At 40.5% G+C, this 18,797-nt stretch overlaps 2 protein-coding genes across 2 annotated transcripts; one reads left to right on the top strand and one right to left on the bottom strand.

Annotated features, from left to right (window-relative positions):
* Positions 1-1,117: 1,117 nt before the first annotated feature.
* MAIP1 (matrix AAA peptidase interacting protein 1) lies at positions 1,118-8,224 on the bottom strand. The gene is made up of 5 exons (XM_048309007.1): positions 7,907-8,224; positions 5,846-5,917; positions 3,950-4,076; positions 2,814-2,964; positions 1,118-1,540 (listed from the first exon to the last, which is right to left on the bottom strand). The coding sequence occupies exons 1-5, from the start codon at positions 8,207-8,209 to the stop codon at positions 1,462-1,464; spliced, it is 732 nt and encodes a 243-aa protein (XP_048164964.1). The 5' UTR covers positions 8,210-8,224; the 3' UTR covers positions 1,118-1,461.
* Positions 8,225-9,001: 777 nt separating this feature from the next.
* On the top strand, positions 9,002-18,209 carry TYW5 (tRNA-yW synthesizing protein 5). The gene is made up of 8 exons (XM_048309486.1): positions 9,002-9,208; positions 10,112-10,266; positions 13,225-13,294; positions 14,190-14,234; positions 14,712-14,849; positions 15,457-15,544; positions 16,024-16,140; positions 17,819-18,209. Exons 1-8 carry the CDS (start codon positions 9,002-9,004, stop codon positions 18,073-18,075), a joined length of 1,077 nt encoding a protein of 358 aa, XP_048165443.1. The 3' UTR covers positions 18,076-18,209.
* Positions 18,210-18,797: the final 588 nt, after the last annotated feature.

Raw genomic sequence — 18,797 nt, 5'->3', positions numbered from 1 at the left:
GGTGGGGCGGTGGTTTTTTTCGGAAGCCAGTATTAGACTACAAATCCAGTTCAATTACACCAGTTTTATTCAGTGTAGGAGAATGCCATTTTCCAATACAGCAAGCTTAGTAATTTATATGCCTTTCTGATTTACTTATGGTGCAGTAAGTCCATGGGTAGTTCTGTGTCTGTTGGAGATATGCAGTCTCCAGGATAATTTTTTAATTGAAGATTAGAGGCGGGGAAAAAAACCCCAAATATTGAACTGCTGACCCCTTTGGCTCCAGCCCACAAGACATAACCAACTTCAAAAGAATAAAACAGTGCATGTAAATTCCCAATCACATCTTTTGCAGCAAAAGTGTGTTATCAGCTAGTTGATAAGCTTTAGATGTTCCTCTCATTAAGTCATTGGATCAAAAGAGCTGAACTATGGAAAATTTAATTTATACCTTCAATGACAATTACTGTGAATCACAGTAATTACACTTTCAAAGCACTGCACTAATGTCTACAACATGCCTTGGTAGAAAGTTGGCTTTATATTTGAAGTCGATATGTGGGATGAAGAAACCTGTTATGATCTCCTGTTGATTTGCATATAAAAGCCTCAAGTAACTTAGACCAGAATTCTCATGCTCCAGAAATCAGAGATAAGTGAGAACTAGGAAATTGTTTGGTTGCAACATCTAATTTTAAGGATTTGGTCATTCTTTAACACACATTTCAAACAGAGGACTTCATTTAACTTCACTGTCAGGTCCTCTTTAAATTTGTGAAGATTTTTAAATTTTCAACTGTTTTTTCTTCTATAATTCTCTAAACTTGGAATTGCCTATATATTACTTAATTGAAAGGAATAGGTTTTTCTAATTTCCAAAACATATCTACCTCTTTGATCCATTTTCCCAGTGCAATGCTAAAACTTTTTCTTACTCCAATCCTGTAGCAAAAACTAATAGCAGCTCTAACTTTCTTGATCTCAAATATATTCAAAAGCAAGATTACCTCAAAATGAACTGCTGAGGCTAGACAAGCTAAGAAGTCCATCTACCTCTATTTCATCTTGCATATTATTCAGTTATATATTGTATAGTCCCTAGGGAAAAAAGAAACACAGGAAAGTAACTCAGAAGGGCCATCAGTCATTTAAGTGTTTATTTTCAAATAGTACCATTTCTTCTCAGAATGTAAGAAATCGACATATCTGTAACACCTGCCTGAATGAAATTGTGCTGTCTAAATGCCTTGGATGAGCACTGGAACCAATTAAATTTCTACCAGCCTATTCCAGGGAAAAGGCTTTGTTGTAATGCTGCAGCACAGTGCCAGCTGCAGAAACAATTTTTGGAAATCATACATAGAAAATTCATCCCTCTTTTGGAGGAAAGGGCAAGAAGGGAAAAAAAGACCTAAAAAAGCCTGGTATTTGTTACATTGGAACAATTACAATGGTGCATAAAAAGGCTGTAGAAGGCATTTATTCTAACAGCCTTGGATGTTCAATCCGTGTAATAGTCCAGTCTGGTTTTGCTCCTTCTGTAAACTCCCTTTGGAACCTGAAAAAGAAAAGAGAATAAGTGAAGAGTTGTTAAAATTTACTTGACCTTAAGGAGCTACTAATACAACAAGGAATCATAAAGAAATATTTTACTTCCAACAGATTGCTGTAAAAGCTACTGAAACTTTAATGCTTATGCCCCAAAATGGAACATGAAAATTATTTCTATAGTAAGCAATAAAATACACTGATTTCAGAGTGTTTTGGTTCAGATCCCACAGACAGGATCAAGCATCAACAGTAAAGACCCCGATATCAAGACAGCACTCAGTTTTCACAGCAGGAATATGAATAAAGCTTGATGGAAGATCTTGATCTGTAAATAAAGGGTTTCGTTTAATGAGGCAGTAAGCAAAGGGCAATTGTGCTCCATATTTTACTTGAAAATTTTCATTTTTACTTAAGTATAATGTATTTTCAGAAGTACATCAAGGATCAAGTTAACAGTAGTACTGAGTCTCCCTTATCCAAAGGTAAGTCTGAGCTTCAAGCTGAATACTCATGTTCTCAAATAACCTGCACGTCATGGAAAGAGCAGTATAATATCATTGCTTTGCAATCATGTGCAAATCCACTCCTACAAAGTGGGATTTGGAAGATATTTAGGCTTTAAGGGAAGGCTCTCAAAGTTAATGTAACTGCAGAAGCCTCCAACTCTAAGGCAGATGCTGAATTCAGCTAAGGGATGGATCCACAACAATCCATCCAGGCAAAAAGTACTGGTCTCCTCATGAGTGTTACCTTTGTTTCAGAGTTCCTCATCACCTAGACTCCATATTTTCAATTTCAAATGTGGGTGTAGAAATCCTTGATCATACTGCATTTATCACACAAAAATCCTCACTTCTCCCAGCTTCTGAGAATCTTATTTTCAGTATATTTTGCCAACTGTGTAGATATTTTCTGCACTGCTCTGACATCAGTACACCAACACAGACATTATTTATAAGCATTCCTATGAAAATCCATCTTCCTAATGTGTGCTTTGAGGATCAGAAACCTCATTCAGTGCTCCAAATACTGCTCTTCCTGATAGAGTTCCCATAAATACCAACTCAGACGCAAGGAAGTAACATAATGACTTTAGGGGTATTTAAAAAGTTTGGCCCTAAAATCAAAACTGGAAAGCTGGATGAGATTCTAACTTAGATTAGAATCAAGGTAAATTAAAAACACTGGGCTCTGCAGTGGCACAGTGGGAGTGCTTGCAGAGCTGCTTATGACACAGGTACCTCATGGACGTGGGAATAGAAAGGAACAAGTAAACTTACTCATAGTTTGCTGTTAAAAGATGTTTCTTTTCTTTTGTGTTTTCATCTCCAAACACAATCTGGAAGACTTTGGCTTCACCTGGTACTTCATCAGGTAGATTAGCACCATTCAGATACCAGAAGCACATCAGGATGCTAACAAACTTTCTCCCTGTTGGAAATAAATCAAAACTTAAGTTAGATCTCATGTTTCTCACTGGTCAAATACTACTGTTTGCTTCCTAGCATATATTCTAGTGAGTCCCTGGAAGGACAGCTGACTTCAGCCATAAAGAATACAGGATAGAATAATGAGTGATAAAGCTATTTCAAGCCATACTCATGCTGTTTAGCAACAATACAAATACACTCTGTAAAAAAATATGTATTTTATCATGAGTGTGGTGTGACAGTGTATATAAGGAAACTGAATGAAAAAAGTTGGTTCCAACAAAGTCCAAAGCTAACTACTGATACAACAAATGTACATAGAGTAGTTCAAACGTGGGAGCAATTTAAGAGGGAAAAAACCCCCTCCTATTTCCCAAACCAGGAAAAAAGCTAACTGGGTCTGACAACTTGAAATGCTCAACTGAAGACCCAGGGTTAGACCCATAAACCATCTCCACTGTGTCTGAGAGTGAACAGAGCAAACAATGCTGGTATGCAACCAAAAGAAAAACTTGTTTGACCTCATCACTAGCTTAAAAAAACCTCAAACAATCAATGAGTCCTACAAAAAAGTATATTTCATGACAAATACTAAAACAGCAAAATTAATTTCATTATCCAGCCTTCACTATTCTTCTTCGGGGATGCATTTTCATTGTTGAAGTGAACAGCTTTCAGCATACATTAGAATCAGTTTTTGAGTGGTTCCAGACTGCTGAGGACTAATAATAGGAAATTCTGTACACAAGAAGTGGAATAAGCAAAACCCAAACAGAAGTCAAAATAGTACCATGATGTATTAACAATAACCTCTGTCTCTGGTTTAGAAGGAAATCAAGAAATTTTATATGGATGAATTACAAAGAGAGAAACAAGGAATGAGAAACAGTACTCAAAACCACATCTGTAAGGAAAATGTCTGTTTAGCAGCAAAACCAGGAAATAAGACTGCTCGTTGCTGAAATGTTTTAGGATTCTAAACATACCATCATCATCATAGTAAATGCGAACATCTCCTTCTGTTGTGTACATGATTGCATCAATGTCAGCTGCTAAAGCATCCCTGTGGCTGTCAGGGAGCAAAGAAATCTTTTCCTTCAGCACCTGAAGTACCTAAATTCAGAAAAACTGTCACTTAGTTTTTCATTAGGAAATTTAAGTTACAATCTATTTCTACTGCAGTTAATAAAATGAGCTGTATTGCTAAAACATTTGTCTAACATATGTAACAGGTAAAATGAAAAAGCACTGGGAAGTTTGGGCATTCCTAAACCCTAATTCAGCAGGATTGAAGAAGGTCCATTTTCTGCTCAAAACAAATGAAAACCAAGCATCTTAAAAAATGTTTAGAAAAGGTACTGTCAAAACAGCAGCTACAACGCAAGCCCTGCCAGCCCAGAACACCCCAGTGGAGCCTGCTCCCACAATCACACACTCTGCCTTCTCACTGCTGATTTCTTGCTATGTGCAGGCTCCCAAGCTTTTAATTCAGTATCTTCTTAGTTATCTTGCACAAATTTCTTTGAAAATCAGTTTCATTACCAATGAGTTTATCTTTGCCATTTTGTGATCCACACTCCATTTAGAAAAAGTTTAAACACTTGCAAATCAGAAAATAATGCAAAATCACTCCCCTGGTAATTAATTTCTGTATGACACTCACATCCATGCTATCTAAGTGTCCTATGATCAACACAGCTGTGTTAAGTAGAAAATGGTGGGGTGCACAAACTGCACTGAGGTAGCACCTCAAACACCACATGAGAAAGTCACAAGGAAGGATGAAACTGCAGAAGTTATTTTTAACTAATACTCATTTTTTACCCTAACTTGATTTACCATTTTTGAATAACAAACAAATTCAGGGGTTACATGGAAGCAAGAGGCAATCTTCACAAGGAGACATTGGTTTCTAGTACATTTTGCAGGCACAAAATTCACTGGCCAAAGAAATGACAAAGCAGTGTGGGATCACTCATTTGCTACATGCCTGGCTAGCATGAAGTCTCTGCATCAATGTAAACCTGAAAAATTTACAATGACCAGAGGAAGTTCTTTCAAGAGGAAGCAGAGGAGGTGCCCTTTCAAAACAACTGCAAGAAACAAACTCACGTTTTATTGCTATCTCTGTTCAGAGAGAGGAGGCAAGACTGTTCAGAGGGGATGCACTAGAACAGCACCCGAGTTTTTGCTGCAAAGGCATGGGTGGCAATAGGACAGGCCACGCTGACATCCTGTAACAAGGCAGACATAGACCTGGAGTGTCTCCTCCACTTGACTCTGATGGATCTGCTACCTCCATGCCCTGGGAAGGCCAAGACAGCTTCAGCAATTAAAAATTCATAAAAACACAGAAAACACAGCACTGATGTTTAACCAGGTCAGTCATATCCCTGAGACTATGACACAAGACTAAGCCTTCCAGCCAAACCCAGTCATCAGCTGTATGATCTGATGGGTGTGGGAATGTATCAGTGCAGCAGGGATGAGCACAAACCAGTTTCTTTCTTCACCTGAATTCTGGTGCACAGACTGAGTCAGCTTCAGCCACCTGCCTACCCCTAGAGACGCACAATTCTACCTGCCATCCAGAGCCTGCTGCCTTTCCATCCTTCCTGGTACACCAGCAATCTTTCTGGCATTTGGTCTTTATACTCAACAGCTAAGATATATTTTATTTTGTTTTAAATACAGTAACCTCAAACTAAGTTTCATGCCTTGAAATTAAGAGATGCAGGACAAACAATTGCCCTGTTCTGCATTATGCTGTTTTTCCCAAATTAAACCAAGCTGCCAACTTGTAGATAACGACAGGCTGAATGCATCCATGTTACTTTATAACAAACAATCAACTGCTAGAATAGGAGATGGATAGCATTTACCTCTGCTGATACAAGTTCTTCCAGCAGGTCAAGTTTACGCTGAGACAGCAGCTTTGAAACAACAGAAAAGGCCTACCAAAATAAAACAAAAACCAAACATGAACAAGAAACTCTAAGTAGGCATATTTTTTCAGACAAATCCATAAGTCTATGACAAGCTACCCAAATATTCCATGATTTAAGATTTCAATATTTGCAGAGGGTATCACCATTGAAATGTAAGCCCTCCAGCATTAAAAGAGTGATTTCGTGAACTGATAAAAACATACAATTACTTTTCAATCTGTCATTTAAAACATCAAAGCTTTCAATAGGTAAGTGAATTCATAGTTTACTTACAAAAAAAAAAAAAAAAAAAAAAAAAAAAAAAAAGCTTTGCAGTACTTTCTATGTTGTCTTTACTCTTTTTGGTAATTCCAACAGTCTATGTCTTTCCCTGTAAATATTTTGTTCCCTTGCTCTCTTTTCCAACTCATCTTCTGGTTTCAGTCAAAACTGATGTGGCAATTTAAAAATTTTCTTTAGAAATCTGGTTTCATCTCTAGACATCAGGAAGCTCAACTCCCCTTTCCCCCCTCAATTTTGAAAGTATATTTACATCCAATTATGCCTCTAAGTATTCAAGTAGTGCACTTGTGAAGGACAATGTATTTAGGACTCTACACCAAGTAAAAACAAACAAACAAACAAAAACTAAAACGAAATCCCCAAAAACCAGGCCAAGGTAAAACAGGCGGTTCTGCACATGTCAAATTATTGTTGTAGGTTGTGGGTTTTTTCCTCTCTTGAGCTGATCTTAATCATTTTAACATTCTTCCCCCGATGTGTTGTTTTCAGCTGGTTTTTTTGTTAAAAGTAAATATAATAATAAAAAGTTTCCCAACGGGTAACTCAGTAATTTTTACATGACCAGCTTATAGATAATTACCTCTTTGACACATTCTGTTGACAAAGCTTACTGGGCTCATAAATTTAGAGAAATAAATATATACACCAGCTCTATGCATGCCTAAGCTTTACAATTTCAGGAAAACCCGCTAAGAGGAGACACACTTCTCCTTAAAGTCTCTGTAACGTTTGGAAGGACCTTCCTTTGCCCTGCTTTTGGGGATGGCTTAACCAGTTCATTTTAATTGTGGAATCTAGGATGACAAGGAATTCCTGAAGAAAAGCACCCTCCTGCTTGTTTCACTCCCTGCAAAGTGTGGTGCTTGGAGCCAGCAGCGGGGAACTCCATGTATTTTACACAGAGGAGCACATTAGCGCTACGACGTCCCCAGGTAATAAATCAGGCTGAACATCAGGAACGATTTATTCATGGAAAGGGCTGTTAAACATTGAAATGAGCTGCCCAGGGAAGTGGTGGAGTCATTATCCCTGGAAGTGTTTAAGGAAAGACTGGACATGGCATCAGACAAAGTGGTGTTTGGTCATAGGTTGGACTCAACATACAACACAAACACAGATCTCCTGGAGAGGATCCAGCAGCAAGGACTGGGGGACTGGAGCATCTCTCTTACAGGAAAAGCTTATGGAACTGGACTTGTGCAGTCTCGAGAAGAGATGACTCAGAGAGATCTCATCAATGTGTATAAATACCTAAAGGGGGGGAGAGCCAAGAGGATGGACTAGGTTCTGCTCGGTGGTGCCAAGCAATAGCACAGGAGGCAATGGGCAGAAACTGATGCACAGGAAGCTCCACCTGAGTATAAAGAAAGACTTTTTACTGTGAGCGTGACCGAGCACTGGACCAGACTGCCCAGAGATTGTGGAGTCTCCCTCGCTGCAGATATTCCACACCTGCCTGGACACAATCCGGTGCAACGTGCTCCACAATGACCTTGCTTGAGCAGGGAGCTTTGGAGCAGATGACTCACTGTGGTCCCTTCCTACCTCACTTATTCTGTGAATCTATAACTATCTCCGAAGTCTTTTCCAGTCTACTGATTCTATAATTCCATTGAAATAACCGCGGGCATCGGCAGCCCCTGGGGAGGCTCACCAGGATCTCTCTCCTCAGGCCGACCGCTCTCCTCGCCCCGAGGCCCCAGGCCCACTCACCTGCTTGGCCCCTCGCGTGAACTCCTCGATGCTGAATTCCTGGTCGAAGTAGAGGCGGATGAGCAGGTAGTAGAAGCGGGTGCGGAGCCAGGCGAAGGGGCTGGTGATCCTCACTACCACTACGCGCCGCTGAGGGCCCTCGGTCCCAGGCCCGGCGGTGCTGGCGAACCGAACACTGGGCTGGGGCAGACGGGCTCGGGCGGGGCCCGGCGCGGCTGCGGCCGGCGGCAGGAGCCGAGCGGGGCCCGCCAGCGCCCGCGCCAGCCAGCGGACACGGCCCGGAGCCGCGCAGCGCAGCGCCATGATGGGCCCTGCCCCGCCCTGTCCGCTCGCAACTCCCGCTCCCCGGAAACACGGCTGCGGCCGTCGCTGGTTCCGGCGCGGCGCAAGCGGTCCGGGCGGCCGGCGGCTCCAACCGCGCCGGTTCAGGGGATTCGACCCCCGGTCACCTCCGGAGAAGGGAGGCGTCCCCTCTGCTGGCCCTGGTGAGGCCGCGTCTGGAGTACGGTGTCCACTTCTGGGCTTCTCAGTACAAGAGAGACAAGGGGCTGCTGGAGAGGGTGCAGCGGAGGTCACAAAGATAATGAGGGGTCCGGAGCATCTCTCTTAATGAGGAGAGACTGCGGGAGCTGGGCCTGTTCAGTCTGGAGAAGACTGAGAGGGGATCTCAGCAATGCATATAAATATCTCAGGCGGCTGCCAAGAGGATGGTGCCAGACATTTCTCAGTGGTGCTCAGTGACAGGATGAAGAGTAATGGCCACAAACTACAACACAATAAGTTCCACCTCAGCATGATTAAGAACTGCTTTACGTTGAGGGTGGCAGAGCACTGGAACAGGCTGCCCAGGGGGTCATGGAGTCTCCCTCTCCAGAGACATTCAAACCCCGCCTGGACGCATTCCTGTGTCACCTGCTCCAGGTGACCCTGCTGTGGCAGGGGGTTGGCCTCCATGGTCTCCAGAGGTCCCTTCCGACCATAACAATTCAGTGATCCGCGGGCTCCCGACCCTTGCCCAGAGGGAGAGGCAGGAACGCTTCTGCGCTGGCTCCTCGTTCCGGGGGAATCGGCGGGGCGGACGCGGTGCCCGTGGCCATGGAGCGGCGGGAGCAGCGGGCGGTGGCCGTGGAGCGGCGGGAGCAGCCGGCGGTGGCCGTGGAGCGGCGGGAGCAGCGGGCGGTGGCCGTGGAGCGGCGGGAGCAGCCGGCGGTGGCCGTGGAGCGGCGGGAGCAGCGGGCGGTGGCCGTGGAGCGGCTGGGCGGGGTGACGCGGGAGCGCTTCCTGCGGGACATCTACCCGCGGGTACGGGGCGTTGTGAGAGGGACCCGCTGGAGCAGGTGGCAGTCCACGGGGACACAGGGCAAGGCAGGAGGTGTCCGGGGACCCCTCCTCGGCGGGCACAGCTGGTGCAGGCAAACCTCAGGGTTTGGGTTTTTGTGTTCCTGGAGAGGTGCCCTAATCAGTTGAGGGGAATGGGAGTTCAGAAGCAAGAAGCTTCTACAGGCAGATCCTCTCTGAGCTGCTGGCAACCTCCGACAGCTGATCTCTGTGAGAGTCCATTTCCTTTGGCAGTGGTTAAAAAGTGTGAGCGTTAGTTTTGTTGCTTTGTCATCTCTTGCTTTTTTCTCAATAAATAAAGGAGGATATACATAAACTGGACATCCCTCCCCGATGTCCAATTAAAAGCAAAAGTTTCTTTCTTTGTGTGCGGGCTGGATCAAACCTGTTCGTGGTTGTGAGCAGCGAGGAACCTTGATACAGGTGGAAAGAGCTTCTCTCATGAGAACATAACAGCATCACCACAGCTCACAAGATACACCTTAATTATGTGGGCTTTTGCATGTTTCGTGCTAAGCCTTGGCTAAAAAGATTAAATCTATTCCTTCATCTGGTTGGATACCTCAATGGCCCCAGCACAAAGTGTGGGCTACAATTGTCTTTGCCTCTCCATATCCTTCCTTACCCAACTAGGAAAGAAGCCATATTTAATAGAGAAACAGTTCCATAATTTACTGCATTTTGTTTCAACATTTAGGATTTGATTCACAGTGCTTGTGAACAGATTAGTCGAGACTTTGTGTAGTGGGTCCTGGCATTCAACTGACTTGTTTGCATGAATGTAATTTGAAAAATTCATTTTGGCTTTTTTCCCACTGAATGCTATGGTCATTTCACCATTGAATTTTTGTTGTTGTTGTTCCTTAGAGAAAGCCGGTAGTGCTGACAGGACTGGAACTGGGCACTTGCACCACCAAATGGACAATAGATTACTTGAGCCAAGCTGAAGGATCTAAAGAAGTAAAGATTCATGTTTCTGCAGTGCCACAGATGGATTTCCTCAGTAAGAACTTTGTGTATAGGTACTTCACTCCAAGGTCTCTTGTATTTTAAAGGCATGTGCTTGTAACTTGCATCTGTTTGAAGCTGAGGGTGAGAACAGGAAGATAGTTTGTGAAAACATTACATTAGGTATCAAAGGGTTGTCTTCTATTAATTCTACATCCTGAATAAATACAATGAGGGTGAAATGGGGGGCCAAACAGCACCTTGAAAGTGATGTCATGAAGAAGTGTTGTAAAGGTATTTTGTCAGAGCACTCCCGTAGGAAATTTGAGCCTGGCACTTGCAGCTGTTAATTAAAAACAAACCAGAACACCCTTGATGTCTACAGTAGATGACATGGTATTTTGTTCTAGTTATATGGTGCATTCCCAATGTTACTGAATAGTGATAGTTTCTGACTCACCATGGGTCTGCTGGTGTGTGGCAGGCATGGTATTCCACTTCAGAAATGGTGTAACTAATTAAAACCAAGCTCCTTTCAAAGTTAGCATGTGCAACTTTCAGAATGTTCAAACTACTGGGTAGCACACATTTCACCAGCTCTTTAATCTTGATCAAAAAAACTGATCTCCTCTGGAGCTCCTCTTATGTAACTGCCAGAACATTTCTTCAGAGTTCATCTAATCTCAGTCATTGTGTTGCTCTTCAAGGGTAAATGCCTTTATTTTAGCAGTCCTTTGTTTTCCCCAAGTGGGAACAGGATGTGTTCAGTCTGTTAAACTTCTAAGCAGGTGGGAATGTATGCTGTAGGTATAGACAAGCTATGAGTCTCTGAGTGGGGCCTGTTGTTCACGGGATAAAAATACACTTGACAATCACGATGCATTCTCGCTGCGTAATGAACTTTTGAATCTTTGAAATTAGGTTGTACTTGAATAACTTTGCCTTATCTCCATACTTTATTTTACCCACTCTATTTTGGGGGTTTTTTTAGTGTCTCTTGTTGTGAGTTCACATACAGTTGTTCTGGAGTCCTAGTTTTGGCAGGTTTGTAGACAGCCATATGGACTCTCTGATGCTCTGATGGTGTTTCATTATACCAGGTGTCAGGACTTTCATGTACTTCACTTGAAATTCAGGAAGCTTTGACCTTTTCCACAGCAAGTCCCTCATTCTAATCTGAAGGGAGAATAAGTAGAAACAAAATAATAGAAACTCTGAGGACTTACATGCAGTTCCATTAGTTTAAACTACAGAAGAACATTAGTAGTACTGCAGTTCTGTTGTTAAGTTGCATGCTCCTACCCGTTTTTGTGTTGGTTCTGGAACTCATTCAGCCAGGTTGTGACATGCTGCAGAAATCTGAATGTTTTTCTGCTGTTTTAGCTTTGTAAGCAGGTTCACGGAGAGGTCAGATGAGTGCCAGTGCTACCGTAAGGGGGGAGATGGGGTGATTAGGGCAGACAAGGGCGGAGCTGTGGTAGCACCAGAATGCATCAGTTTAAGCTGTAGTAGAGCTGTGCTCTCACTTTCTTCAGCAGCAAATGTAAGTGGACATAATAGAACAGTTTGGCTGAAGTCACAGCATTGGATTTTGTTTGGTTTTCTATTGACTTCAGTGGGTTTTGTATTTGCCTATTGCAAACAAGCCTAAAATGTTTAGACAATTGGTCTAAGTACTGTCAGATGCAGGTTCACATTCTGGTAGAAGAGATGACAGGATCAAGAAAATTTTTGAGAATGGTTTCTTCTTAACCCTGGGTACTTGGTGGTTGCTCTGAAATGGGATGTTTACATGCAATAATTCATTATCCAGTGATACTTAAGTGTGAGATGGTGAGCTGAGTGAATACAGCATTTAATTCATAATAATGAATACGTGTCCTGTTGCTGCTTGTGCTTGGTTTGCCATTCAGCTATCAACTGATACCAAAATCTGTAATCTATATGAAAATTATTTAGATAATTGTGTAACACTCTTACTGACTTCAGAGGGACCAGCTCTAATGCCCAGTGACTCTTCTTGAATCTTCTGGAGTTGTGTTTAGTAAATTTAAGGAAAACTGTAAAGAAACATTTGAAAATATCTTTGAAGATACCTGTGTTTTGAGCAGCTGAGGAAGCATATATATATTTTTTTTAAGTTCATATAACTGAAATAAATTTTATGGATCTACAAATGAAAGTAGTTATTTGTGTTCCTGCACGAATTCATAGCAGAAAATGCATAAATGTGTGTATCTTCCCTGATGTAGTTTTCTTGACACTGAGCTTTTCTGCAAATTTATAAAAAATGTACAGTAAACAAGCCTAAAAATGACACACTTAAAGAAACAGTTCAAGCAATTATTGCCACAGTTTGAGTGTTAATTTGACTGTGAAAAATTTTTTGTTCTGTGACTCAGACCATTCAGAACTCCTAAGCTGAAGAGGGGATCTTACCAAAGTGTATAAACAGTTGATGAACCTGGATCCTCAGTGGTTCATGGTGACAAGACAAGAGGCAATGGGCACAAGCTGGAATACAGGAAATTCTATTAATCTATTTAACACACACAGACACACCCTCTTTTATAGTGAGGATGGTCAAACAATGGAACAAATGGAACAGGTTGCCTAGAGAGATTATGCCTAGAGTCTCCATCCTTGGAGATACGCAAAACTGAACTGGATGCTGTCCTGTGCAAGCTGCTGTAGGTGAACCTGCTCTTGGCAAGGGGCTTAGACTGGAGGATCTCCAGAGGTGCTTCTGGCCTCAGCAATTACGGGATGCTGTTTGGATATATATGGGAACAATTTACTAAAGCAGAGAAGTTTTTAAATGTAGGATTTCTGTCTTGGGAGAACTCTTCAAACATCTGCTGCAAACACTGATTAGTTACCATGTTAAGTTAAAAAAGTAAGAGAGCAGACTATTGCATCTTCCATTATACTTGATTTGGTAAGGGAGCTTATTATAAATCTAGAGTTTAGGCCATGTGTGGTTGCATTGATTCATGGTATAAGTTATATATAAATAAATATTTATATTTCAGAACTCTGCCTTTTGATGTATTTGTACGAAGAGCAGCTGAAGTCAAGCACAAGGAGTACTTTCTTACTGAGGTAATTTCCTTAGTGTCACAGTTTCTTCTGTTGGTTATTTTGCTGGTATATGGAGAGGAAAGTGATGAATTGTAATTTAAAGTCTTACTTCAGTAAAAGACTTAATCTTTAATTTAATTTTCTTGTGGCTTGGTGCCAAAGGAAAAAACGCGAGGAGAAGTAATTTTTCTCAGAAGTTGTTTTGTATAGGTACATGTGGTTAACTTCAGTCACCCTGTTTCTGTTAACAAAACTGCTTACATGAGTAAAAATTCCAGTATAAAATTTAGAAATCAAACCTTGCTTTAAAATAACAACCATATCATTTGTGTGTTTTGTGAGAAAATGTCATGAAGAATGACACTGGATGATTATCAAAATACAAATCCAGATATATTGTAACATAATTTGTAAGTAGCAAATGTGTGGTTATCTCTACATATCAGTGTTGAGGCTGGGGAGTTTTCAGATAACTGTGATTGGGAAGCAGATAGTTTTGGATGTAGACATGCTTTTTACCTTTTATACTACATAGAATGCTGTAAGTTTTGAAGCCAATTAAAATAGTTTTCTGCATCAGTATACTGATGTAGAAAATTAAGTTAGTACTTAAATTATAATCTGCATTTGCTTTGAGTCTGTTCAGTAACAGCAATGCTGAAGCAGTTGACCAGTCTCCCTACACTTCACTCTTCTCCTTTCAGTTAACTTATTTTTCCCATTTCTCAAGATGAGCAGCAGGGATCAGTAAAGGGCAGTATAACAAAGTAGCTGAATTTGTAGATGCCCTTTATTTGTACCATATTTTAATGAAACTCTGCATTAGATTAATGAGAAAATACCAGCTCTTTGTTTAAGTGTTTTGGTAATTCTTATTAAAAAACCCCAAACAATTATATTTTTGTGTTCTCTTCAGGATGAAAAGTACTATTTGCGATCAGTGGGTGAAGATGTTAGGAAGGTGAGTTACTGGAGATTCAGTTCTAATATTGTAAAGTTGCAGTTTAGAACTATTTTTTAAAGCCTGTTATCATACAACTTAACTTAGGGTCACATGGTTTGTGACTCTGACTGGATTTTGGTCAGAGTACTTCAATGTGTCTAAAATAGTTGCTGTTGCATGGGAGCTTAGCTGATCACTGAAGAGTACATTGCTAAACTCCCTTTCTTTAGCTTTTGTTGTCAACTAATACAAAAGGATTTCTGCTGATCTCTTGCTTCTTCAGTGTGATTCCTGGCAGCCATGGTTAGGAGCAGCTCTCTAGCTGTTCTTATTAATGGCATTGAGCAAGTCAGTGCTGAAAAGCATTGCTGATGTCAGGTGTTTGCCAATGCTGAATTCTAACCCTGTTTTATATGATGGGAAATCACTGTGAAGTGCTCCCCCATTTAAATGTGCTTAGATGGTGCTCTAAGAGTTATGTCCTTTCTGTTTCAGGATATTGCAGATATCAGGAAGCAGTTTCCTATTTTAGCAGAAGATGTTAATATTCCAGAGTATTTTGAGAAGGAACAGTTTTTCTCTAGTGTCTTCCGCATCAGCTCAGCTGGATTACAGTTATGGACACATTATGATGTAGGTAATACCTGGGTTTAGCATAAAATGTTGCAGATGGCGTTACAGAGTTGAGATAATAAGGTGAAAATCTCTGTCAAAGATCAGAGAATAATGACAAACTTCACATATTTTGAAATAGTGAAATGAATCACAGTCAGTGGTACGGTGAATTTTAAATGATGCATTGCATGGGCATAATATCTTAACTGGGTTTATGTCTAATTCCGTAAGATTAAATGATGCTTTATTTTGTTTCCTTTTTTTTAACCGTTTTGAGTTTCAGTTGAAAATCTGAAACACAGTAACTTTCAATATTTTTGTCTTCAATATTACTTTCCTTTTATTTTTTTTATGCTAATAGTCAGATTAGAATAAATTCCAGTTGTATAACAGCCTGCCAACCATGCAATGATTGTAGTGGTTTATAGCTGCAATGCAATAGATTTCAAATAAGATTGTCTTCTAACATTGTGCAGTGAATTCAGAATAAATTTATTTAGAAGATAATTCCTAACACATGAAAGTTTTAATAATTCTCTTTTTAAAGCTAATAATCAGATTAGTTGAAGTCTATATAGTCACTCTTAACTTTTGGCTGACATCTCTTTTATTATGCTCATCCCAGGTGATGGACAACTTCTTAATCCAAGTAACAGGGAAAAAACGAGTTGTTTTGTACAGTCCTCGAGATGCACCATATTTATATTTATCAGGTATGCATGTCATAGATATCTAGTTCAGAGTTTGGTGATCGTAGCTGCCTTTCAGCTCAGAAGTGTTGCACTTGTAGAAAATAATCATTAACAGGTGACTTGGTATAAAAGAAGTCATTTGTTCCTTTAACTCTGATCCTGTTTGCTTTAGTCAAAGCTAAGGAGAACAGCAGCTTTGCCTGATTGTTTTCAGCACCTGAAAACTTCAGGTGAAGGAGTAAAATGTTCTGCGTGGGTTCAAAATGGTATTCTAAATGTCAGGAAAAGTGGTTTGTAATGTTAATAAGGTTGCAGTTACAGAACAGACAACAGGAGAACATCTCCTCAGTAAATGAGGGCTTTCCCTGCCATCAGGTTTCCCTGGTTATGAGAAATAAACCAGTACTAAATTTGGTTCAAGAACTGCCGTTTCCAGCAATATGATAATGCTTTGTCACTATTGGAAGAGTGGGAATATTTATTCACTGAAATTTTCCTAGGTACTAAATCAGAGGTGCTGGATGTGGATAACCCAAACTTGGAGAAATATCCCCTTTTTGTGAAAGCCAAGCACTATCAATGTGTTTTGGAAGCAGGAGATGTGTTATTTATTCCAGGTAAGTAATAAACAGTGCCAAATAGTGCCAAATAAATAGCATGGTATTAAACAGTCTTGTTTCTAATTTGTGATTTCTGGAGATGGTAAGAGGTTACTAAGGCGTTCTGTGTTACAAGTAGGAGCCTTGAAAGACGTTGGCAAAACTCATTTACTTCTTCCAACTGTACGATTAACCTGAAGAACGGTCTTATTACATCTACTGACAAATCTTACTTTCCCTCAAGTTTATACTGTATGCTCCTGAATTTGTGTCTTAATACATTAATAGTGTAAACTTACCTTCTGAAATCTGAAATTACTTCAGTGCCCTGAGTTTTTTAGTGACAGAATTTGAGTGAAATACCATTTCTGTTCTTCTGTAGCTCTGGCACTTGAGCACTGTGAGGCACATGGTCTGATGGGAATTATGGATGGTAGAGTTATTGGACCTTCTAGAGATTTATAATCATCTTTGGGAAATGGAAAGACAATTTCTAATCATTTTTCTGCACAAGCAGAAAGCTGCTTCCTGGGCTGACATGACAAATTCTGGTAGTCAGGGAAAGGCATTTGAATTTTTCCTATTGAACTACTCCTACTTGTTACTGATTTTATGTTAACTCATCATGAGCTTGCAGCAGATATGATTTATCCTGTCACTTTTACATTATCTGGGCAATATAAACAGGTCAGTAAACAAAAAAGTAATAGGTTTTTAGGAAGTTATTTTATAATAGTTTCTTAGCCTTGGACTTACTATTTAATTTTGAATTTACCATTTATGTTTCTTCCTAAATAAACTTTTGGTTACAGTTAGATAGTGCTATGTCACACTGCATCCCTATTTTCTGGTTATGAAGTCCAGATACTTGTTTGTCTTTGCCAGTGGGTGAGCAGAATCAAACTTGAGACACACTCAGCTCTCGTAAGACTGGCTGTGGAGAACAGGGATTTCTGCAATGCATATCACTGAAAAAACCCCGTTTTTTGAGGAATGTGTGTGGTTATTATGAAGAAGGTAGAAGCAGCCCCTCTTCCTAACCTGAAAGAAACTTCATGTTGATTTCTCAGAATAAACTTTTCTATGTCTTCAGCACCTACAGGTGAATAAGATGCAATAAACACAGCATTCAGCCTTTTAGCTTAAAATTCAGATAGCCTAAATATACCATATTAAACTAATCCTTCAAAAGTACTCAATGAGGCAAAGATGTCTTGCCTTCCTTATCACAGTCATGATGATTCAGCTGAAAAGCTTCATGACTTATGACTTATTATGAGAAGATTAGCAACTTGCCTGAGTGACCTGGCTGATGCTGGTGGGTGACATTAATGCCTGGGCAGTATGTGCAAAGTTAGGGACTAAGTGAAAATAGGTATCTGCATTTAGAGGGGATGTGAGCGAGGGAAGGAGTCATACTTTCATCCTACACAAGCTTATCCTTTGCTTACATTTGAGTACCTCTACACTTCTGCAATTGTTACTTTCATGGAAAGTTATGGATAAGTATAAACATCTTGAAAAACTTCTTAAATTTGGTACAATGCAATATATTCATATGAATATAAATAAACAAAAATACAGTAGTTGAGACTTCTCCTCAGCTAGATTTAGTTTGGGTGATTCTGACACTTGCTTTGAGTCACGTGGAAGTTTTGGACAGTAATTTTTATTTTAGACACTCTTCCTTTTACAGCTTTGTGGTTCCATAATGTAATTTCTGAGGAATTTGGAGTGGCACTGAATGTTTTTTGGAAGCACCTTCCTGCTGAGTCCTATGATAAGACTGACACTTACGGAAATAAAGATCCCATGGCAGCCTCAAGAGCTATACAGATCTTGGACAGGGCCTTGAAAACGCTTGAAGAACTACCTGAAGAATATAGGGATTTTTATGCTCGGAGAATGGTTTTACGCATCCAAGAAAAAGCCTATAGGAATGATTATGGCTAAAGTAACACATTGTAATTCAGCAAGGTCCCTTGCAAGTAGAAAATTGTATGTTAGTATGGAAACTGTCCATATGCACTTACACTTTCTGTGAGACCAGTAAAAACTGTCAATAAACATTCATCTATAACAAAGTCGATCTTGTAGATTTTCTTTCTAGTGTTCCATGAGAAGTGGGGACACAGTCCACTTGATCTGGAGATAGTCTCTTTTCTACAACGAGACAGACATTTGCAGTGCCTCCACTTATAACTACCTTTTTGGAATGTTCTGCTTAAATTTTTCTGAACAAAAGTTTTGGTATGTGGGCTGACAGCACGTATGCTTAGAAGTAACTGCACATCTTCCTGAATGCAACCTCATTAAAGTTTAGGAAAGCCATAGTGGTTTCTGAGGAGGCCCAAGAAAGCCCTGGGTGGTAGCTGTAATGGTCATGGTTTCTTTTTAAGTAATGATCTGGCAATTAGTGTAGGGAGTCTCTTCTCCCCCTTGTAGTGAGACAAAGTGGGTATGGGGAAAAAAGCAAAAAGTAATCGTGCCAGGTTATGCTTAGAATTGTGTGGCAGCTTGACTGCAATGTAAATGATTTACCCTTTTCCTAGCTCAGTAATGTATTATTGGGGGAAAATCTTTTTTGTCACTACCCCAGTGCAGTCAGACAGCATTGCTGTTTCTGCAGCTGTGAAACACTTGGAACTAATGTGCCCACAAATCCATTCAGATAC

This window comes from Corvus hawaiiensis, chromosome 7, assembly GCF_020740725.1.
Source record: "Corvus hawaiiensis isolate bCorHaw1 chromosome 7, bCorHaw1.pri.cur, whole genome shotgun sequence".
Lineage (NCBI taxonomy): Eukaryota > Metazoa > Chordata > Aves > Passeriformes > Corvidae > Corvus > Corvus hawaiiensis.
The sequence above is the reverse complement of the archived record's forward strand: the minus strand, read 5'-3'. Positions and strand labels throughout refer to the sequence as shown.

Coding starts and splice junctions, on each gene's coding strand:
- TYW5 (XM_048309486.1), top strand. CDS start 9,002: ATGGAGCGGCGGGAGCAGCGGGCGGTGGCCGTGGAGCGGCGGGAGCAG. Junction 15,545..16,023: donor ACCATATTTATATTTATCAG/GTATGCATGTCA, acceptor AAATTTTCCTAG/GTACTAAATCAGAGGTGCTG. Junction 16,141..17,818: donor AGATGTGTTATTTATTCCAG/GTAAGTAATAAA, acceptor TTCCTTTTACAG/CTTTGTGGTTCCATAATGTA.
- MAIP1 (XM_048309007.1), bottom strand. CDS start 8,209: ATGGCGCTGCGCTGCGCGGCTCCGGGCCGTGTCCGCTGGCTGGCGCGG. Junction 4,077..5,845: donor AAGAACTTGTATCAGCAGAG/GTAAATGCTATC, acceptor TTCTGAATTTAG/GTACTTCAGGTGCTGAAGGA. Junction 2,965..3,949: donor CATTTACTATGATGATGATG/GTATGTTTAGAA, acceptor TATTTCCAACAG/GGAGAAAGTTTGTTAGCATC.